Source organism: Oreochromis niloticus, linkage group LG23 (assembly GCF_001858045.2).
Source record: "Oreochromis niloticus isolate F11D_XX linkage group LG23, O_niloticus_UMD_NMBU, whole genome shotgun sequence".
NCBI lineage: Eukaryota > Metazoa > Chordata > Actinopteri > Cichliformes > Cichlidae > Oreochromis > Oreochromis niloticus.
Genome location: NC_031986.2, coordinates 40,861,665 through 40,885,810, shown reverse-complemented (window position 1 = coordinate 40,885,810; position 24,146 = coordinate 40,861,665). Strand labels below are relative to the sequence as shown.

General features: G+C 39.3%; 1 protein-coding gene across 2 annotated transcripts in view; it reads left to right on the top strand.

The window, feature by feature from the left end:
* The window catches only part of polrmt (polymerase (RNA) mitochondrial (DNA directed)), a 45,799-nt gene extending 21,950 nt beyond the window's left edge, over positions 1 to 23,849 (top strand). Inside the window, exons 13-21 of one of the 2 annotated variants that reach the window (XM_005478999.4) lie at positions 230 to 409; positions 1,452 to 1,538; positions 3,599 to 3,712; positions 11,061 to 11,113; positions 16,015 to 16,113; positions 16,480 to 16,552; positions 19,113 to 19,204; positions 20,254 to 20,327; positions 22,957 to 23,849. In XM_005478999.4, coding sequence (XP_005479056.1) covers positions 230 to 409; positions 1,452 to 1,538; positions 3,599 to 3,712; positions 11,061 to 11,113; positions 16,015 to 16,113; positions 16,480 to 16,552; positions 19,113 to 19,204; positions 20,254 to 20,327; positions 22,957 to 23,006 — 822 coding nt within the window. In that variant the 3' untranslated portion in view covers positions 23,007 to 23,849. Of the gene's footprint in view, positions 1 to 229; positions 410 to 1,451; positions 1,539 to 3,598; positions 3,713 to 11,060; positions 11,114 to 16,014; positions 16,114 to 16,479; positions 16,553 to 16,913; positions 17,208 to 19,112; positions 19,205 to 20,253; positions 20,328 to 22,956 lie in introns of those variants that run through there. The other variant, XR_270357.4, reaches the window with a different exon arrangement.
* Positions 23,850 to 24,146: the final 297 nt, after the last annotated feature.

Here is a 24,146-nt window from a genome sequence, read left to right as displayed (position 1 = left end):
ACTGCTTTACAACAAGCACTGAAAAATAGCTTTGCTGATCATTAAATGAGTTTTCTGCTTCTAGTCTCAAAGCCGTGAGGACTCACTTCTGTTATAAGGGAAAGCCGTTGGTCACATATTATATTAATGTCACATAGATTTTATCTGTATTCATTTTTGGGGAAGCTTTAAATTGTCCTCCAAAAGACCTCCTTTTAAAAAAAGTTTTCATATGTAAATTGTCTACAAGGTGGAGGAGTTACGAGCTCGGGATGCAGAGAGTGGACTGAAGATCGCCCAGGTGCTGGAGGGCTTCATCAGCAGGAAGGTGGTTAAACAGACAGTGATGACTGTGGTGTACGGAGTCACTCGCTATGGCGGACGCCTCCAGATTGAGAAAAGACTGAAGGAGATTGACGAGTTTCCCAAGGTATAGTAATGGTGAAAGAGAGTGGCGAGTGAAAGAGTTCCTTCATACACGCTATGCTATTTTTAGCACGGTATCAGCTCAGTATAACAGACCGGCCCCTTAACACAGGACCTCCTCTGTGTGAGGGCTTCTTCTCTCACCTTGTGTATATTCTTGCAAACGCTTTAAACTCTAAAGGTTTTGCTATTTTTAAGTAGCTTTTTTTATACTTACTCTTTTATCTTCTGCATGAATGTAAAGGGTTTAAAGGATTTAATGCACTGCAAATAGCGGGCACGTATTGTACAATCATCACATTTGATTCTGCAGCCAAAGGTATTTCAGTCAGTTTGACCTTGACGTAAAGAGTCATACTACACTGTCTCTAAATGAGCTGCATGGAGCCAGAACCGATGCTTTTAATATTTACTTTGATCAGATTTATTTGTGATCACATTGCATGGACGTTTCAGGGAATGCAATCCAACAATAGCTATATTTGATATCCTGCGCACAGCCACTGCGTGTCTATTTTTAGTTATCTGCACTTTGATTTGGTTGGGCCTGAATTCTCCTTTGATGGACACACCCTTTCTGTTACATGACACCAAGAAAGGAAAATGGAAGAACTGAATCTTCTCACAGCGCTCCACTGTCCCATAGCTACATAATTCCTTACAACAGTTAGAGTTAATCTCATTGTCTGTGTAGATGGGATCAGCATAACTCTACTGTCTGCTGTCTACTATCTCACAGGCATTCTGCTAAATGACTTCTGGATAATGTTCCTAATTGTTTAAACAGGGAATTAGGGGGAAGTGTAATTGTGAGTGATTACAGTGGGATGGATGGTGAAAAGAGGGCAGGGCCTTCTGAAGAGATCATATCAGTGTAATGAGATGCAAAAAATTCCACACCCTGATTTGTAACACTAATTTGCATCATACATGTAGCCACCATTAAAAGCACATTTAAAAGCTAAAATGCATGTTTTTCATTTTAAAATTTAACAAATTAAACAGTTTGACCAACTATGAAAGACTCTTGTGTTGTTTTTTTACAGGAGTTTGTGTGGGATGCATCCCATTACCTGGTGCGTCAGGTGTTCAATGCCTTAAAGGAGATGTTTACAGGGACCAGAGAGATACAGGTGAGCTCATCACACGTACATTACAACTTATGCAAATGATAAAATGATCTTATCCAACAAATTATCATCAGTCTGTGGTGGCACTCGATTAGAAATATTGTTAAACACATTATTTGAGGAGATATAATGACTGTTTTTTCCCAGGGAGTGCTGCTGTCCTTTATTTTCTTTATACTCGGCACTCTGTATGTTCTTTAAAGTTTTGGAGATGAGCCCACTATTGCTATTCTGGATAGCAATATTGTATTCTCGATAAATATGCAAGTTTCACTAGAACACATCCACACATGCAGTAAATTCTGCAAATACAGCAAAAAATACAAGTATTCATTAAAAACTGCAACTAAAATAAAAGTATTCAAGCCTTTTCTCTGTGTTTATAACGAAGATACCATCTGTTATGGTTTAAAATGTTATATGCCTATAATTAGTGTGTAACCTCTATATTTTTTGTTCTTGTTTTATTTTATTTTTTTCTCATACAGTAGGTTAATTAACAAGCTACAGGCCCACATTTCAGCATATGTGACTAATAATTAATCTGTATTTGCTGTGACATACAGACTTTTAAAGAAATTTCTGTGCTTCATATACAACTAAACACAACTCATTATAGTCTTGCAAAGATAAATCTGGAAAAGTTTTAGTTGGCACTAAATTACATTGTTTTTAAATGAGGTTTGTTTAAGTTGCTAGATCATTACAAACCTCTAAAGCATGCTCTGCCTACTGATCTACTGCTGCAGATAGGCTCTTATTTGAATTTTATTAATAGCGTGTTTACTTTACTGTTACCCTGCCAATGGCACCTATTCATCACATAGATTCCATTAATAGATTTAGGACGTGCACCTGGTAGGGGATTGTATATTATCTCTAGAGGCAGAGAGGAGTCTGCCGAACCATTATTACCACCAACCACTGTTTTTGTGTGCGTGTCCTGCGGGAAACATGCAGGGATAGCCCAGTCTGGGATGATAAATACCCTTCCTAACATACCTTGGTGCCGATGTGATGCTAGTGCCTGCGTGAGTGCGTAAGTGTGTGTATCCCCCGCTGCTTTTATAGGTCATACCCACTTGCGTTTCACAGGGAAGAGCTGAAGTATGAGAGGAAAGAGAGAGGCAGCTGTTCAATCTTTGACGCTGTTATCCCTGACCTCTCCTACGTTCTCTGTACATTTCCCATTTATCCTGTCAACACTGCCGCTCATTACCTTCAAATTGTGCTCCCACTGTTTGTCCACTGTCTGTGTCCACCTCTGTCTGTATGTTTGCCAATCAGTCAATTTTTCAAGATCTTTTTCTTGTTAATCTCTGACGTCGGTTTCTTTGCTTTTGCGGTTCCTTCATTTTGTGCTTTGATTGTAGGAGGCGAGGTGATGTTTAATGGAGCAGCTTCTGGTCAGGTTGCTAACTCCATTTGCTAGGACATATTTATCTTTCCTACAGCTCAGTGAGTGTGCATTTGTATGTGTGGCAGAACCCTTATGGGACATTAATAGGACTTCCATTTTTGGAGACAGACTGTTCCAGACACTTATGCAAACAGTGCTGTCGGATATTCCAGAGTAAGCGACAACTTCTCACCTGTTCAGCAACAAGTCTGCAACAGTTGTTAGTAGGTGCTTAAAGTAGAGCAGCAGAAGTAGAGTGAGCAGTAAGTGCATAAATCCTTTGTTGATGCTCTAGGCAATGAAAGTGTATTTCTTTTCCTGTTGTTTCAAATGCATCATAGTGTTTTTTTACGGTTTAATTTTGTGAATGCGATAACTTGAGAACAAAGTTTCGTTGGATTTTGGGATTGATACCACAGGTGTGCCTACTTGGAGGCTGAGAGATAGCATTGGTATCTTACTTCCTGGTATAGCAAGCCCTGTCCAGCTGAACCTAAAATCTTCATCAACATCAATTTAACCTGATTTAAATTTAGTTACACTCTTGTCAGTAACGTGTTCTAATCACTCAAACATGTCACACAGTCTACATCCTTGACTAATATTAAATATTTCCATCACTGTGTCCCCTCATGTTACCTCTGATTGAATCCATTTGTTACAGGACTGGTTGACTGAGAGCGCCAGGCTCATCTCTAAGTCGGGTCACACTGTGGAATGGGTGACACCCCTGGGGTTACCCATCATTCAACCATACCACCGCACGCGCAACCAAGTGGTAAGTCTCACCTTAAGACAAACGTGGAAGCTCTTTAATCTCCTCTCTGTCTCTCACCAGTCTATTGCAGTTAGTGTCAGTTTTCTTTGTGTCTGACGTTACCTGTTATCGCCGTTGGTCTTGTATGTTAATCTGTTTCTTACTTGATGACTGTGTATCGCTTCTCTTCATGGTCATTTTGACAGCTGAGCCAATTACATGCCAGTCTTCATTTCACTCTGTTTTTACAAATTCACTACCTGAACTTTATGTTGTTTTCTTGTATCTTGGCTTCTCTTTATCTAAGCTTTCGCTGCTTTCTCCATACATCTACAATTGACCTTTTCATAGCACATACTTTACACAACTTTTGACATACATGAGTTAGAGAATAAACTGTTAACTGTTCTCTGACATACCAAGCATTTATAGAAACCTTCTGTCCTATGTTGTTTGTCACATGTAAATTTGGATACATCATTGTATTTTTGCTCTGACTAATATTTCATTCATGTATACCGGTCTTTTAGATTAATTGGACTTTATGGAATTTCAAATGAACCTGGTTTGTCATTGGCTTAACACATGAGCTGAATAAGCATTTACACGTACTTATAGTACCCTGTACTATAAGTACCCTGGCTTTTAACCGGTTTTGAACAACCTGGACTTTGTTAGCACTTGTTTTGTTTGTTTGTTTGTTTAGAGAAGCAGGCCATCATAATGCTGCTGATAGAATATTGTAATTGTTGTGAGCGGACAAACTTTAATGGAGCTCCCCAGAATCACTATGGAGATCCTGACGGTATCATATACAGAGAACATATCTGTGGCTTTTATATAATCAACAACACTCACATATGTGGTGTACTTTTAGGTGTTGTGTTGTTGATTATATAAAACCACTGTGACCTCTAATATCCCTGTTTATGAATCAAGTGAAAGGTGGAGACAGACATGTAGTGTGTGCCAAGTACAATCAGAGAGCTAGCTCTGGGCTTGCCCAGCATGCAGCCTGCTCTTTTAGTATGACATCAAGCATAAGGTTAGCTTAGAAAGGGAGTGACACCTCATGAGCAGGTGCAAGAGAGCGAGGGTGACAGATGGTTTAGTCCCCTGAGGGTGCATCTCTTTCTCTCTGTTGGTGTAGTAGGACACGTTCCCCTGATTTGATCTGCTTCTTTTAGTGTCCAACAGGGACAATGGAAATGATTAGCTGTGCCTCTTTTCAAGGCCTAAATGAATGAAGAGATAACTTCATGGCTGATTGAGGTCTTAGCTTATGTTTCACAGATAGCTTTCTTCACCCCCTACAATAACTCACTAATCCAGTTGCATCACTGAGCAACAAAAATGAAACTAACTTGCAGAAAGGTCACCTTTTCTCTGCGTAGCTGGATTAAATTCAATCTCCCAGTCTCCTCTCTGCCTCTTAAATCCAAGGCCACTGTGTTTTTGAGGGTCATTAGTAATTAGACTCTAGATAGAGTGGAAAGATGAAGTATAATGCACAATGAGAAAACCAATAACTGGGGAGACAGTAGCTACAGTGGCATAACATCAGACTGGAGTGTGTGTGTGTGTGTGTGTGCATGCATGTGTGTACAATGCTTCATTTCTGTTGGTTTTCCCTGTGCATACGGAGTTGGGATACAAATGCTGACCTTTGTAATCAAGGATTTTCCATGGCTGATGGAAGGTGAGGAAATTAGAGTAGGATAGAGTAGCTGAATGAAGCATGAACATACATCAGGGAAGCAGCCTAACAGGATTGGGAGATACTAATCGGATCATAGGTCACTCTGGCTCAGATACCCTGTTTATTTTTATTCCCTCTCCCCAACACAGCTACAGTGAAATCTCACTCTCTGCGGATGGTGACACAAGGGAATCATCAGCTGGATTGGCTGGATTTGACTGGATTTCGAGTTTATAGGATGACTAAAGCTTGTGATCTAATGTCCTCTGTGCAGAAAGAATCAGTTACTTTGGTTTTTGGTGGTGAATGCTGATGGGCACTGTGCATAATTTCTTTTTTTGTACAGTACTAAAGAATAAAGTACAGTGGTGGTGGCCTATAGCAATACAGAAATAGTGCACTGCTAATAAATAACTAAATGTAATGGGTTACAAACCCTCGGAGCTAATTCCTTTGAATAAAAGTTTTAACAAATCAGTCATGGATGGATTATGAGACAGTGGGCCCCGAGCACAGAGATGTAAAAGGTTCCCCGCTCCCTGATATGAGAGTGAGATACATGCACATTGGTGGTCATTCATGGCTTTCTGTTTGTTTGGTTGTTTGCAAGCCTTTGCCATCTTTTGGCTCGCCTGAAGTTTTTTTTCTGTGTGCTTTTGTTGTCCTTTATCAAAGATAGATATAACTACTGATTTACTCGCCAGATTTTTATGGGCTTGGTATGTATTCTCACTTCTACCTCTCTATTCTCACTTGTCTAATAATGAAAAGATGGTAGGCTGTGTCTGTGAAGCTTGTTTTTCTTTTGGATATAAGCACGTTTTCTCAAGAGTTGGAAAACATGGGGTCTGCAGAGCCAGAATAAGTTGGCTTTTCATTCAGATTCTGGAGAACTATCTCTAAATGTCGATGTGATGCCCTCCATACCTCCTCATGCTTTGGAACTGAAGACACGCTGTTCCCAGGAGAAGTATGATGTTTCATTGAATGTGCAGAATCTTGTGGCATTTTGGGGTGAAATAATAAATGCAGTTTGAGTATCAAAGACACCCCCAAGAGGTAGGCAAGAAAAAAAAAAGTTTGTAAGAAGAAGATTTGGAAAAGGTCAGTGAAAGTGTTGCTTAGAGGGGCGGTGTGAGATTGTGAGTCTCCAGCTGTTTTCATCTGTCTTCTGGAGGAGAAGGGAGAGGCCCAGGGGATACACAACAGCAGAGAAAGGTGGAGTGTTAAATGTAGGACAAAACTGGTTCCACTCCAAAAAATAAGGTGTGTTATAAACCATCATGTGATGAATAGGAATACCCCTCTTGGCTTATATGTAGTTATTGATGGCTTTTGTATCCATGACCATCTGCACCACAACCCTGACGTGATTTAGACTACAGGAGCTTATTCCCCACAGACACACAGCAGGACTGGCCGAGATCTCATTAATCACATCCAGGGTTTCAGTCGGGTCCTGTACACAAATCACACACGTATACATTAAAATGAAGGTTATGGCTTTTGGTAGTGACCTCATTAACAGCATGGCAGTCCATTACTCACATCGATGGTAACCTGCACTTCTTTCTCTCTCGCCACATCCATGTCACGGTTTCTCCTTTCCTTTCCTTAAACATGTTCCCTCACAAGTCCCCCTAAAGTGATGATTGATGATGTGGCAATCATTGCAGAAAGTAAAGGGATTCAGTGCACATCTGTTCCAAAAGCCTTCATTCATAACCGTGTGATTCGGTCATTCATTACTCAGCATCCTTAAACGTAGTAGAGCCACTAACTGAAACATATAAACCATGTCACCTTTCCACCAGACCCTAGAGAGCTAACCATATGACATGTTTGCTTTGCAAGGGGTAATTATAGACTCATGGAAAAAACAGCTGAATGGGGAATAGTTAAAAGAGAGATGTGCACCCCTGTGAGTCCTCAGTGCTTATTGAGAAGAGAAGCAAGCTGCATCAGATAATGGAGTTGTCCATTAACACTTGACTTGCGGTTATTTAAGTCTCCTAAGGGTGTCATAATGGCAGTGGTCATGCTGTGGTTCTTTTAGAAGTCATTTGTGCAAGCTTATTATCAAGAGCTTGGGATGCTGTGCGGTTGTGATTCAACCTTGTGTGTTAACCAGAAGTTAACTAGTAGTTCAATCCCGAGTTCCTCTGGGGTATCAAAGTTCCAAATGCATCCATCAGAGAAGGGTGGGATACTTTTAGTCTTTAAAGGCTTAAAATAAAGCACTACGATAAGATAAGATGACAAGATGACCTTTATTAGTCCCACAGGTGTATGAATGTGGCTTGGTAGAAAAGGACTTGTTGTGTCTCACATCCTTTAAAAACATCTGCGGAAGACCAGTTCTAGTTTTTGAAAGTGAAATGTTCTCCCATTTTTACTTGTTAAAGGATTTTAGCTGCGTAACAGTTTAGGGCTTTCTTATTATTAGCACACTACGGGTCAGATTTACTAACATTCTGTTCCAATAAGAAACCCGCTTTTGCCTACAAAAAGCTTCTGTCAGGATTTACTAAAGACTTTGCAGCATCAATTTTGCAACAAGCATTTTTGTGGCTGGTTATTTACAGCTCACAATTTACTGCAAGTTGGGGAAACAATATTTGAAAGATGAACAAGTGCATACTGGATGTAAGCCCTTTGCCTATTCACTGAGTCCTCACCATCATCCTCACATATTTTTGGCCCTCAGTAATACTGTTTTTTGATTAAACGAAGGAGAACTTATATGAATTGAACCTAAACTTAACATAGCGTGAAAGGGAATGAGGAGGAGAATCCCAAAACAAGACACCTACAAGGATGTGTGTTGTTTCACAGACAGCCAGGTTATTTTTTACCACAAGGAGAGAGATCTGTACACAGACATAGACATAGAAAATTTCACTGTCTTTTCTCAGCAGTGTGCACACACAGAGCAACTTTTCATGTTTCTTTTTTCTGTAATTTATCTATTGGAGCCATTATGTACTATACTGAAATGCCACTTTTAATGAGTGAATGGAAATAAGGGCGATCTGTGCATTTATGCATGTGGCATGGTAACAGTATCTTCATTAATGCACCGAGGGCTCAGGATGTGACTATAAATAATGTTTTGTGCTCTTCTACATATTGTCCAGGTCAGCTGTTACAAACAGCTTTCAGATTTATATGATGGAAAAGTTTGTAATAATGCATCTGTTGTTTCGATAAACACCACACTCAGCCCCCAGCAATTTCCAACACAAGAGTTTGTCCGTAAAAGCTTATTGATTGTCCTTCAGCTGCTTCTCATTCATCTGAGTTTTCAGAGAGAAATACATGTAGAATACCTACACTTACTCTGTATTATTTTAATTATTAGGCTATTCTTTCCCTAATCAGGTCTGCTTATTTTTGACTCACTAATTTGTAATGCTCTTGATGGAATTCTGATGGTTGTTGAAATTAACTGACCGTGTCCTTGTTTATAAATTAGCATATTTGAGCCACAGAACTTTCCACTCTCATTGGGGCGCTTTTTTGAAAATGCAGCATCATGCTAATTTTTCATATTACAGTGTTCAATGTTTCAATGTCCAGGTACTCCAGTTTTTGTATCTGAACCCTTACTTCATGCCACGGTGTTGTGGTAAGTGTAGAATCTGGTTTAGCATAGTGTTGGTGACAAAAGCAAGGCCTTGCCTGAAAAAGACACACAGATCATAGCTTTTATGCTCAAGGAACTCTAGATATTATTATTATTATTATTATATAAAACTAATGTCTTGAAATGGTATTTTTACACCCAGTTTATACTAGCCTGATGCCAGTTAACGTAATTAGTTGTAACTGATGTGCAGATCAGTGGAGTCACATTTTACACAGTGTGTTTCAACCACTTTGAAAAAGTTATCTTATGAAGAGTAAAACGGATGAAAGGAATGACCCAATCCAGAAACACATTTTGACAAAACAGATTTTACAGTGAGTCAAAAACAGCCGGTGACTGATAGAAGCATCCATCTAATGGACACCTAAGCCATCCAAACTGAAAGGGTCATCACTCAGCCATCATGCTGCTCAACATGGATTTGATGATTATTATTTGCCTGTTTGTGATGCAGTCCCATGTGTTGACCTAAAAAGCAAGGAAATGGATGCAAATTTGTTTTAATGAGAGCTCATTAATTATTGGGAACAAACAAACAAACTCAAACACGTTTTCCATTCAATCATAATGCTGTGAGTTCAACTTGTTCTGAACAGTGAAAATGATATGCGATGACATTAAAAGCACTTGGATTACTCTTAGTACAGATAAATGTGTTTCACTCTGAAGGTAATAAATGGCATCAACCAGCATCAACGCTCCATTCCAACAGTGAAAAGAATAAAATGTGTTTGTGCAGCATAACAGACATTAATACGCTTTAACATTAGTTTAAGCTCAGTGCAAGGCAAGCACATTCATCAGTGTGGTTGCCTGTTCCTAGAAGTATCTCTTTCTTGATAGTACTCTTCATTCCCACCCAGGCATGGTTCCAAGGGTCAAGGAAAGACTGACCTGACATACATGTTTGGCACAGCTAAATAGATGGACTCCAATCTTACAGGGGCCAAGTCTCCTCCCTATTAGCAATAACTATGAATAAAAGCTTGAGTAATGCTGCATTTTATTTAATAATAATAATAATAATAATGTGTATGTGTTAGTCCCCGTAGGGAAATTACTCCTCTGCATTTAACCCATTCACCCAGTGAAGCAGTGGGCAGCCACCAATGCAGCGCCCGGGGAGCAGTGTGTAGGGACAGTACCTTGCTCAAGGGTACCTCAGGGTAGCCGTTCGGTGGAATCGAACCCCCGACCTTCCGATCATGGGGCAACTACTCTACCTACTGAGCTATCCCTATTTATCCTTCCTTTTAATTTGGTTCGCTAGTTATTTATTAGGGTTAAGTGGATAATAGCCATATGGAAGCCACTTCTTGGTGCCTCATAGATGAGTATTGGACTCATGATGGATATCTAAGGAGTCAAAACCTACATTACCCACAGTGTACAGTTCAATTTAATTACATTTTTTTTCTACTATGGCTCTCTTTTCAATCTCTTATACAAATGGAATTCTCACTTCTAGTAGTTCCAACCCTGTGTGTGTAAGTGCATGCTAGATTCACTGGGATTAGTCCCTGTTTTTTGTTTTGTTTTTGTTGTGTTGTTGTTGTTGTTTTAATCAATCTTATTGTGGGGTTGGACCACTAAAATCCTAACTGACAAATCACTGACAAAAACCACCAATATTTTAAATTTCAGAGGTATTCTTCTTGGTGGAGTATCTGTACCGCCCGACTCCATGTATTCATTGATCTAAATAAGCAGTTGATGTAAGAACTGAAACTATTCTATGTGTTATTAAACCTGTTTTGGTGGTAAATAATGATATTTTCAGCCTATAATCAGGTCAGGGTGTTGGGCGTCTACTATAAACAATTTTAGTTCAGAGAGGGATGATCATTAGAATGCCCTTTACCTTGTTTTGTTTATTTTTTTCTTAGTTTTGAAATAACTAATTAAATAACTAATAGATTTAAATGAGAGACTGATCACTACAGGATGAACATCTTGTGCAGAATTCCAATATCATTTAAGAGTTTGACTTGATGTCTCTGTCTTTTCTTTTGTCTCTCCAGCTGAAGAGTACCATGCAGCACATAAACCTCAAGATAAGCCACGACACCAAAGAGTAAGTTCTCCTGTTTCTGTCAGTTTCTCCTCTTGCGTTGTTAACTCTGACCCACAGCATATGTAAAGTGACCACTTTGCTCTGCTGTGGCACCCATTGACGTTTTCAGCTGAAAGGTCCATTATTGACCTAGAATATGGACACAATGCGGGTAATTACTTCAGGCTCTTTCTTTCTTTCTTCCTTCCTTCCTTCCTTCCTTCCTTGTTGCCTTTGACTTTTGTAGTCACAAATTTTAGAAATATACCTTCACACTACTTGACAAATCTCTTGTTAGCTTTTAGAGGTGAAGAAATGTGGAAATTAGAGCTCCCTTGAGGCAGTTAGCTTGCACTTTGAGGCACTTCAGCCACACTGTCTCCTGTAGCTGTTTTCACTAATTGGATACTCAGACTTTGAAATATATTTGCATTTGTCATAAAGTAGAAAATGGCATCAGAGGTTTTTAGGAACCTCTTTGAAAGCATAGTTTGAAAGCGCACTGTCTGTTTCAATTATAAGTGGAACTGAGATCGAAATGAGTTGAAAAATAAGTTCAGGCCACTTTCCATAAAGCCTCATTTATAGATCTAGTAATGAAAGTCAAATAACTGGCTCAATACCTTATTAACTTGAAGAAGATGGGATTATGCAATAGGAAGAGGCTGCACAGGCTACAAAATCTGTCAGTCAAGATAAGAAAGCATTAACATGTGAGAAATGGTGAAATGTATTCCACTTATTTTTCTATAATAAGAGGCACTTTCTACAGTAGTGTGCAAAAGTTCCTAACCACACCTAATTTCTTTATATTGTTCTAAGAAAATGGGAAGCAGGTCCAGCAGTTGTTTGAAATATGTTCAGACATACATGGAAATACAGTATATAAGGCAAAAACAGAGTTTGCACAATTTGAAAATCAATATTTGGTATTAGCACCTTTATTCTCCAGCACAGCTTGAACTCCCTTACGTAAACATGTATTTTCTTCTTAAAGGTATGCTTTTACTACATTGGCTGTGTGTATATGATAGTTACCCTGCTGAAAAATCAAATGTAGCCAATCAGAAGCTTTCCAGATGGTATTGTGTGGTGGATCAGTAATCATAATTTCATCAGATTTGACAACAACCCCAACACAATTGGCTGTAAAGCTCCAAAACACAACAAGACCTGCTTGGTGTTTTACTTGATGTTGCACCTCTCTCATGCTCTCCTTTGTAAATATTGATAATGATTTGAACAAAAAAAAAAAAACAAAAACATTTTAGTTCATTACTCCATAAGACCTGTCGTGGTCAGTCTGACTTGAAATTAATAAAATATTCCTCTGAGAATGGTCAGGCAGTTAATGACCAAAGAAAGCCCAGAGAACTTTTGCTTGATACCACTATAAAAAAGTTACAAGTCTTTTTTTTTTTTTTTTTTGGAAGCAAAATGGAAAGAACCTAAAACTTTTGCATGGTACTTTACATTAAAGATTGCATGACACAGCCTGAAAAAATGCCTTTTAAAATTTACTTAAGGGTTAAATTAGACTTATACAATTGTCATACAGCAAAATAACTGTCTTCATGAGTAGAATTTCAATGTCTTCCTGATTTAACAGTTCTTAAATGTAAATTTGCTTCACTCCTTTAAAGCCAAACATTCATCTTCTGGTACTGATGAACTGACCAAGAGAGGCTGAGCTATAACATGCCAATGAATTCAACATGTTGAAAGATGAATTATCACTAAATTTCTTTTTGCCATCTACAAAACTGCAAAGAGCTAAAAATGCGTGGATAGAGAGGTTAAAGAAAAGACAGAGAGGTGAGCAGAGAACAAAAGGAGACAGTGAGAGACAGCGATGGAGTCTAGGAATGACAGAGTGAGAGCACTGGAGACACAGATGACAAAGACTGACAGCCATCCTCCTCAGTCTGACATCTACAGTACACCACAGATCCAGTCCTTTGAATATCAAAACAGGGCAAGGGTTAGAAGGAGTCAGAGGGAGAAAAGAGTTCAGTCTGAAACTTGAGATTTGCTGTCAGCGGAAGCAAGCTGACATTCTGAGCCAGACTGCACACAATCATTGTGATTTTCTTTGGCCTTTCGCTCCACACACACACAGAACCACACATATTTACGTGATGTACTTAAAGTAAACTGATCTAACAATATAGTTTTAAAAAGGCGCAGTAGTAAAGGAGTACTGATGGCTTTTAAAATCTCAGTTTTCTTGCTTTTTCTTCTATTCTTCTTTTTTCTTTTTATAAAAAACAGGCGTTGGTTATCCAGACCTGTGCTGTGAAATACAGTCTTTTAGATGCAAGCCCTATAAGAGTTGCTTGTTTGCTCTGTAGAAAGAGCAGTTTCACCTCAGAGAGTGTGGGTTGCTAACCCTCAGAGTACTCCCTGTCTACCTTTCCATTCTGTTAGGCTTATGGGATTTAAATCTGACATTTTTGTTTTTTGTGTATGTGTGCATGTCAGGAAAAAGAAAAAAACTATTTCTGTGCACTGATACGCAAGCGAGCTTGCAAACAAATTTCCAGGAATTTTGATTTTGCTGAGCTTAAGGCTCAAACAGCAGAACTGAAAGCACTTGGTAGTAGTCTACATTTCCAAGCCAAAAGAAAAATGGACAGACGGATAAGAAGACTGACAGAGACAGTCATGGTTTATGCCTGTGTGTTTGATTTAGCTTTGGCTCAGGCTGTCTGTGCTCTTTCTGCATTCCCATTAGAATGTTGTCGTCTGTGGCAGCCCAGAGGATTTGAATGGCACAGGCACAGGGTAATGGGAACACAGGGGATGCAGATTGGCAGGATGTTTTTTAACCACCAATTTCATCATCAGAATCACCAGCATTGCATTTATATTACTTCTGTAAGCATAAACCAGGCTGCGCCCCGGAGATCACATAGCACAAAATAAATATTGATGTTGAAATCCATCCACACAGCAGGGCTTTTTTTTCCACAGTGTGACTTTTTATAGCTCAATTATGACTAATAATGTTAATGATGCATCCATTAACAGTAATAAATTCATGTGTGCTTTTCCTCCTACATTGATTTTTATTAGCTGGAATTAATTGTCCATAATCAAATAAAGTTTATTAGACTTCTCGGGATTATCTGACCTATAAAAAAAAAAATATGTGGACAATTAAAGACATGTTTAAATAAAACACAGTTCTTAAGCTCCAATCTGTGCGTGTGTCTGGTGAAAAAGATAATATGACTTTTTCATTGATAAGGTTTTCTGAAGAAATAATCTCAGTAACTATAAAGTTAATGGGAGTTTAGCCTAGCGTAAAGACAACACAGCCTTCATTTTTCTGTACCGGTTTTTATTTATCGCTCATTCAGTATGGATGTGGATAGATTGTGTCAACATGTGAACTACAGTCATGCTAGAAATAGTAACCAACTTTACAGAAGTGTAGTTCAAAATAGAGGTCCAACATTGGTCATTAGTACTAATGTAATAAAGACCAGTGAACACTCTTGGATCAGAATGTCAACTTGTTAATGGGCATTATGGCTTCCTTATCTTTCAGCCTCTGATCTAACAGTCTTCTAACAGTCCATAATGGTTAGCACAAGGTGCCATTATAATGTACAGTGACTCCCCCTACAAATCTATCAGCCATATGTGATTTCATTCTGGTAGACCTCCCCTTAATGGCTGTCTCATTGAACAGCACTGCATTACTTAAAGCACAGCTGTTATTTTTAGTCTCCATCTGACCACATGCTGGATTTTCTTCAGTGTGCCAGCTCAAAACTGTTTTAAGTGAATTTTATTTTGGGGACAAGGACAATTATTGTAGATCAAAGACTTTGTAGTTGGGCCTGAAAAACTCCTCTGTCTTTACAGTGCGCTGCTTAAAGTGTACCGTGTCATACCATGTCATCTCCACCAAATATTCTCCCTCAAACCTCTGAACGCCCAACATTTCCCCATGTATCCGCACAATGTGCACACAAGGATTAGACACATGCATATAGACTGTGCACCTTATATTTTTATAGATAGAAGTATAAAAGATGCTGTTGTAAACAAAGTTTCAGTGTGTGTCATATTTGGTGAACTGCAGCAAGCTGCATGCCTCCACATTCATACAACAGCAGGATCATTGTTGCTCTCTAAAGTGGTCCTTATTGATATAGTGTACATTAAATTCTTGTTTACAAGAAGCTTATACTAGTATAGAATATAGATGACTATTACACCGACACCGACCTATATTCGACCTGCATGGCTACTCATGTGCACCCATTTACTTTATCCATAGTTAAGTAGGTATGTGATAAGGCCACAGTGTATTCGTTGGCTGGGACATTTGGCACTTAATATGTCAGACAGTTAAAGATGTTACAGGAGAGCTCTGGACGGACACTCTGACCCTGTGAATGTTGGAAAAAACAAAAAGGCTTGCTCCAGGTCATGCTCCTGACTTGAGTATTGCCTCCAGACTTGGGCATAAAGGACTCTTCCACGGAAAACTCCACTTTTGTCTCTGAGCTGTAGCCAGCGACTCAGCTTACTCCACACCAGTGAAATGCTTAACATGAAGTTTTATGCAGAGTTTGGGGTCTGCACAAATTTCCCGTGTTACTTCCCAGATGTGCGCATGCAAGTGATTGGAACGTATCTTCGATGAAGCAAAGCTCACATAGTTTCTGAAGTAACCTGAGGTGCACAAGGACAGGCTTTTGATGGGGATAGTGGAAAGATTTAAATGTGGTTTTATTTTTACACAGACTTAAACATAAACAAAAAAAAAAGATTGGTAACTGTCTCACTCTGGGAATTATGAGCACGGTTCATAATGAGGCCATTTCAAGCTTGTGTACAGGAACCATTAGAGAAAATAAATATATAAGATATTATATGTCTGCGCTTTGTTCTCTGTCTTTTCACAGGAGACCAGACACAGTTAAACAGAAGAATGCTTTTCCACCAAACTTCATTCACTCTCTGGACTCCACACACATGATGCTGACATCTCTCTACTGCTATAGGTAACGTATCAAAAGCCTGAAATTAAAGATTCTTTACGTCTTTTGTTGGTGTTACAGAATCATTTTTATAGAGTCAGATATTGGCATTCTGTGTATTTGCATGATCCCAATTTGGCTTTGAAAAAGTGCAGTCTCATATTAAGTCCATTCATGACCTCAAATAGGCATTCTGTTAATTCATTCCCTCTACATGACACTATAATTGGCTTTGAATGAATAACTGCTGTTGACTTGCTAGGTTTCTAATAAAGTCCTGTGCACTTACCTTTTAAAGTAACACTGTCTACTCTTTCTTTTGTCCTTTTTCTGTGATGTAATTGCTGCACGTGACCTGTCATAATGCCTTTGTTTCTCGTCCTCTCTCAGTTCTGGTCTGACTTTTGTCTCAGTTCATGACTGTTTCTGGACGCATGCGCTCACTGTGGACACCATGAACAAGGTAATGTATTAAAGCAGTCAGTCTTTTGCTCCCGCCTGTGCAGTTTACTTCATTTTATCACAGCTGTTTCCAGCATGTTTTGATCATGTATATTCAGGGTTTTGTGCTCGCCTTCTTTTGTTGATTAATTAGTTTAAAAATGACACGACTGATTATGTCTTGCTTTCTTTAGCCGAAACTGAGCAGTGTTTTTGTGTTTCTGAAAGCAATGAGACCTGCGCTTCTTTTAGCATTTTTACAGCCGAAGCAGGTGATAAAAATATTTTGTGCAGCATCTATGACTAGTGCTTCAGTTTTGGGAGAACAGCTTGGTGATGCCAGTGTAACAAACTTCTTTTGTCACTGCTTTGTACATATACAGGCTGCAGGTAGCACCAGCAGACAGAGCCTGATGTGCTGAATAAATGACTGCCTGCCCCCGCCAGCTGAAACTCAGTTGTCAGGCCCAGACTGAGACACAGCATAGAATAAAATGGATCAAATTACCATAAGGCCCCAATTTTCTGTAGATGTAGCTTCAGAGCAGTCGGGGTTTTATGTCTTCACCCAGTCTCAGAGGAGTTAGAACCAATGAAGCAGTTCCCTCTCACTACATTTATTCCCTTGCATATTCTCCGTCTCATCTGTGTGAGTGTACGCCTTCCTCATTACACAGGTAATTGAACACAGTGGTAGACGGGGGGTATTAAATATCTTGGTCAACACCTAAGCACACGAAGAAGATTCTTGTTTTAATGGGAACTGATTCTTCCCTCACCTGCCAATTTCTCTGGACTGCGCATCCTATTAAAAGGGCACGGATCCTATCAGTGCTGGGTGAGGGTGGGGTACACCTCTGATTCACTGAGAAATGCACCCACAGATAACAATAATTAAATGTTCAAGGAAACTGATTTAAACAACATAATTGATAAAGGTAACTCATAAAGGAAGGAAGCTTTAGTTATAGCTCTTCTGGTACATTCAGAGATATAAACTTTAAAAAGCTGGTGTGGATTTTTTTTTTTTAACAAGACGTGGGGGAGAAATAGTCCAATAGTAAAGCCGTATATGTTACTGTATATTTACAGTACTATGCAAAAGTCTTGACCCACCCTTCATTTCTTTATATATGGTAAGGAAAATTTTTACAGCACTTAATCTGCAAACATACATGAAAATACAGTTTATAAGGCAAAAAAAGTTTTTACAGTCCTAAAAAGCTTGAAAGTCAATATTTGATATTGACTTTGATATCTTTTGTTCTGATGATGAGTTAAACCATGAACTTTCAAATTTGGATTCATGACTCTATCAGATGTGTTGTCGCTGATTTTCAGTCCAGTTCTTGTGTAATTTGGCATACATCAGCCCTTTCTCCCCATGTCCCTTCCGTTAGAATGGCTTCTTGACAGCCACCCTTCCACTGAGATCATTTGAGATGAGCTTTCACTGAACAGTAGAGAAGATGGATAAACTGAAGGTCTAGGCCTGATCTAGGTTTAGGCCTGACACATGTTTTGTTTTGTTTTTTGTCGTCTTTTCTACTTTCTGGTTTTCTTGGATATCTTTTTAAGGATGCATGGTGCAGTGTGCTGCGATATTAGCTTTCGGCTAACTGCTCTTTGGGAATCACCATGTTGGTGCAAAAATACAACTTTATGCTGTCGTGGTTGTCAAATTGTGTTGTCTTTGGAAATTTTCATAGGTTCAACCAAAGAAATGGCAACAAATTATGTTTTGTGACAGGTTGCTTGTAACAAACTGGCTAAATTTTTATGTGTAACAACATAACACAGGTTCATCCCTTGAGTTTAGGTGCCTTTTTTATGTTGAAATGATTCATAGGTCAGAGTTAAGGTGCAGCACACAAACAAAACAAATTCCTCTAAAAATGGTCCAGCACAATGACTGGACTGAAAATGAGTCCAAAGGAAACTCAAAGACCATTTTTTTTAAAAAGAAAATTACAGAGTTTGGCTCCTTGGCAACAAAATCTAAAGAAATGAAGAGTGGCTCAAGACTTTTGCACAGTACTATATCAGCCTTTACAGAAGGGTGCAAAAGTTTTAGGGTCTCTGATAAGCAGCTTGACGTGCCTGTAGAGATTCAGTGATGATCTATGGTCTTCTCATGAATGACTATTAATTAGCTATTAAATTAAGTTACCTTGAGCCAGCAAATGTGTATCATGGGGTTCTTTCAAAGTATGGAAAAGAATTTGATTTTAATTAGACTTGTGTGATATCCAGACCTGCATAAATATGGAAATATTAACACAGCTCATCTATTCCTGTTATCTTCTAACTTTAATAAATTGTATCCACCCTACCTTATCGTTCAGTACATTTGACAAAAATAGGTTTTGAAGCAGAAATGGAGAAAACATACAGCCAAGGCAAAGTTGTTTAAGCTCTTGGAGCTGGTCCATTTGCCAGATTTGGTTGCATCCCTTTATATTTTTTCTCTTCTGTGCTCCATTCATTGTTTAGTTGGTCAGCAAGCCAGAGGAGTCTGTTGGTCAAACGTTTAAACCGAACTAACTCAAAGTGCACTTCTCTCTGCCTCGTCTTCCTGCCAGGTTTGTCGGGAACAGTTTGTCGCCCTGCACAGCCAGCCAATCCTTCAAGAGCTGTCCAACTTCCTGCTTCAGAAATACTGCACAGGAGTCCCGTGAGTTTACACCCACATGGAGGAGCACTTTTGACTGGGCTCGTACACACAGATCCCAGGAGCGCTACTGTGGTTGCTCAGGCAGCAAAATATTTGTCATACAGTATCAACATTTCAGTGAAATATTATGTAATAGGTACTAGTTCATATTTTCATACTTAGTTGCACCTATCTGCGGTCTGTGCCTCTTGTTCTTACATAACAAGCCATCATTCTCACGAGTCTCTGTGTTTATGCTATATTGTATTACCTTTAATGAGATCTTTATGATATTTGTGATATGTGCCACCACAGACTGAACATATTCAGCTACTACATGTGCACAGGTTATAAAACAGAAGGCAGACAAACATAAGAGGGCTTTATAGCCACTAATCTCAGGGCTTTGTGTCCTTGTAAAGCCCTGAGATTTTCTACAGTTTCTACATGACATTAGATACAACATGATTCTCTCTCCCCATGTCCGTCTTACTGTCCTCCCCCTCAGGGTGAGTTATGCTCATCACCTGTGTTTTTTCTCAATTTTTAATAATTGGACACCTTTTCCAAAGCCTCCACTTCCACAGCACCTTCTTTATCTCTCTTACCATTATTACTGCCTAGTTTCACGAACACGTTTTTCATTCCAGGATGTGTCAGAGAAGAGGAAATGTGGAACTACAAAGGCATTTTGGGTTTCTTTATTCATCAAAATATAGAAGTAATTTTTTTCTAGTATCAAAAAATAACCCTGCTCACCTGTGCACAAATGTATTTTGCTGTGTAGAGTTTTTATGCAGAGTATAAAGTTGATCTGCAGAATGACAAAACTGCACAGACAAAGAGAGCAGACTTTACTGTGGTGGCAATGAGACCTTCTTCCCAGTAGTTACATTTTTAAACCAAAAAACATATTTATATATTCAATTAGTTTTATTTTTGTTAACAAGGTAGAAAGAACAGACAACTGCGTTTGTAGGAGGGCTGAAAATCCTTTGACTTTGTACTCCTATAGAGACAAAAGCACATTTTTCCCTGAGTTAACTTTATTACTCTCCTCTTTGTGGCAGGACTGAAGCCAAGAGCAAAAAGTACCAGGAGTATAGAAGGCTGTTGATGCTGCTGGCCAAAGTGCCCCAGACAGGTCAGTTTGAATGAGGCTGTGTGGCTCCCAAACACCTGAGCTTGATGGAGTGTTTACAAGGACAAGGTACAGGGTGATGGGGTTTGTTCCTAATTGGGCAGAAGAGAACTTGTACAGGTATACCTTAAAGCTCTTTTTGAGGTTAGCAGAAGGACAATACTGGTGGACTGTATGAACTGGATCCATCCACAATTCAGTATTTTCCTTCTTGTTTTATCATTCTAATTAGTGTTGAATAATGTCAGACTTGGTCGAATAGCCTGATTTGGTCCCAGATTAGAGTATTCTACATTTTCAAAAGCTAAATGACTAAAGAAAATAAGTAAAAACTAATAAGCTTGTGTCATTGTGTGTCGTAACCTGCATGGCCACCAGCAGGTCCAGCTTCCTCACTTTACCTGTTGATGTAATTTGTGTTTCTATCCATTGTTCTCCTGAGTGGAGGTGGTGCACAGAGGCAGTCTCTCTCTCTGTCTCTCTGTCAGGTGGATGCAGGCTATGCTGTTATGTAACCTCTTGCTCCATCTCCATCTGTACACTTATGATCTGCTTGGCACTGACAGCTGGGTTGTACCAATTGATTGCTGTTAATTGTGTCCCTCCTCTGCATAATCAGCTTATGTGGCTGAGAGCGGTCAGGTGTGCACCTCGGGCGTCTGTTTTCCCGATTGTCCGCAGTTTTCATTTCAATAGAAGGCCCCACTGAATGTGGAGTATAATCTTTACTATAAAGGATCCAAAACGTATGATTATCAGGTTTCAGCGTGCGTGTAATGAAGAGCATCAGTTGATGAGGTGTATCTACAACTATAAATTTAGGGTTTTAAAAAAGGCTGGAGAGAGAACTCAGTGACCTGTGAATGTTTTACCAGCTGGAGTCTGAGTTTGGGAATAACTGATTCACCGTCTGTGAGAATAATGATGGCTGTCAGCTATTCTGTTTGTGTGTGCTGGACTTGGAGTTAAGAATGCAATTTAATGAATCGGTTGTGGGTGCAGTATCTTCTTATCAGTCTCACAGGGCCAATAATTTAAGAAAAAACATAATAAAGACAATAAATTATTATACATAGTTTATGGAGCAGCTTGGATGCCTGCTGAGAGGGCAGCAAGTATCCAAACATGAATGAAGGAACAAAAAACTGTATTGATATCTATGTTAGTTAGTTAGTATATTAACTTGATGTCAGCATGTTCCAGCTATAATAAGCCTTTTCACTCTTCACTTTTTGTGTCCTTTCCTCAATAATTTATACAGCAGCTCCTGCTGGTGTACCTAACTGTCAGAGAGGCAGAGAGCACACAAGGCTAAGCACAGAGTGCCGGACAGGACCTCATTCAGACCTAAAATTAGCATTCATGTGGTAATGGAAAATTTACGTGTGCCCTCCAATTTGAAAATTAAAGTTTCACTTAAAAAACCCACTTAAAAGAATAATTTTCTGCACTTCTTCTGTGGCATAAAGGTTGTAGTTGGTCTTTTAGAACAGTTTGTTCAGATTTATTCAATTTTGGATGAATCATAGATTATTTTTAATAATTTGGATTATGCAATGTATTATCCAGTCACTTCAAAATAAAAAAAAACCTTATGTGATTTAAATTTGGCCAATCTGCTCTTCAAGATCATCTTGGTTGCTCACTGGAAGGAAGTGACCACACTTGCTCTCGTCGCATGCGCCAGGTGTTTTCACCATGGTCCTCAAACTCGTACAGATAGCAAATATAAGTGTTCTCATTCAAACAGACCCAAATTTGCAATGGTGAATCAGATTCTGGGATGCGAGTTGACTCTGTGACTGTCAGTGCAGAGTTATGCTGTAACATCCTGAGGCATCAGGGGGAAGACATTTAGTGGAAACAACCTAAACTGTGGTGTGTGCCAGCATGCCACTGAGAGCATGAACAGAGCACACTGAAAATGGGTTGTGTTTTGTGGGCACACCAACATAATGTTCACTCATTCCTCCTCATACTTCATAGCACTTCCTGAAAATGAAAATCAAGTTCAAGTTTTGACACCGTAGAGGATCCAGCAGACAGTGCAAAGGCACAAGTACAAAGAGGCATAATGGACCTTGAATGGAGTGAGCTAAAAATGGTACCTGTTCTAAAAACGACTCAGACTGTTACAAGAAGTTGGTCTTCATTTGTCTCCTGCTCACATTGGGGAAATATGCTCGATCCCTGAACCTTTTGATTGCACCTAATATTTTGGTTTATTACCAAATGCTATGCTGTGATGCTAAACTTTTCCCTTATCATGCAAATATAACAGCAGCTTAACTTTAGCTAATTGTTGCTGTTCTTCATACATTTATTTTAATTCTCAATCCAAAAGTAGCTCACAAATGATCCTTTAATTAAGTAAACATGGTAGCTCACACTGCCTTTAATGTGTTCCCGTGGAAACTAGCTCTGTGAGAATGATTCAGTTGGAGGAGATGGTGCTTGTGTCTGCACTTTTTTAAATAATATAAGAAATCAGTGTTACACAGGAGTTTTTTTTCACCAAATGCAGCAATACTATGTGGTACTTTTTTATGTGTTTTTATGTAGGTCATATAATTTGTATAACTACTGTCCTGTGACTAAATGTGCTCTGACACATTGCGTCCTGCCTCTCCAGGTGATTTTGATCTCCAGCGGGTGAAAGAATCCACTTATTTCTTCAGCTGAGAGCTTCGTGAGAGCGAACCAGTAGAAGGAGATGAGTGGAATTGACAGAGTGCAGCAGGGAGGCTGCAGGCTCCAGGGTCCCTACCGGCTTTGTCTTCCACAGACATGAGGACATTGATCCAGCCGCACCCTGCCTGCCTCCTGGTCCTCAGCCTGGCTGGAGCTGCTGGAGGCGTTCACAGCGAACTCGCCTTATTAACTGACTTCTAGACTGATGGGAAAATGGTGGGATACTCATCCAAGTGAAAAATGAGGGAATAAGCGTTGGATGGAAATGCTAAGACTTCAATTACGGAAAAGTACCTCTCTTAGTAGACTCTACCTGGCCATATTCAGGTTTGTGTGAGTGTGCGAGTGTGGGTGGGAGTGAGTGTGTTCATTCGCTATACTGAATATAATGTGAACTGTGCCAGTGTGTTCATCACTCAAATATTTTTGCTACTCGAGCAAAAAAAATTCTACCTACAGTCTGTTATTGTGGATGATTGCTTGTGTGTGTGTGCGTGTGTGTGTGCGCGCGTGTGTGTGTGTGTGTGTGTGTGTGTGTGTGTGCGTGCATGTCTGCTGGTATCATGATGTAAAGATTTCCACTGAGCACCGACCTGCCTCTGCAGCCCCTACCTCTGAATGGCAGCGTGGTGTCTGAAACATTTTGTCTTCTTTGGAAGACGTTCAAAGAAGAGACATGTGAAAGATGTGTTTTACTGTAAAATTAGTGTAAAGGACACAGAAACCAAGATATGGCCGGACGAGTCAGGGTCTCTGAGATGGAGCCACAATATTCTCACCTTCTTGGAAACTAAACACTTCACTGTTGCAATAAAATAAACATGCTTCTTAAAATGTCTCCTCACTTATTCAAAGCTTCAGTCAAACATTTGGTATTCTTAGTGTGCTTAAACAGGATGAATCGGACTGCCTGTTATTTAATCGTATCTGCATATTTCAGTGCTATTGTTTAGACTGTTAGATGAAGGCCTCCTTTTAGATGTACCACAAAGGGTTTGCAGGCTTCACTAATCAACTCAGATCTTATTTTTCTGGGCCAGTGCCACATCTAGAAATAAAAATAGCAGAAGTGCTATCTGATCATTGCTGGAAACGTTACAGCAGTTTCAGACAAAAGGTGCCATTGATGTT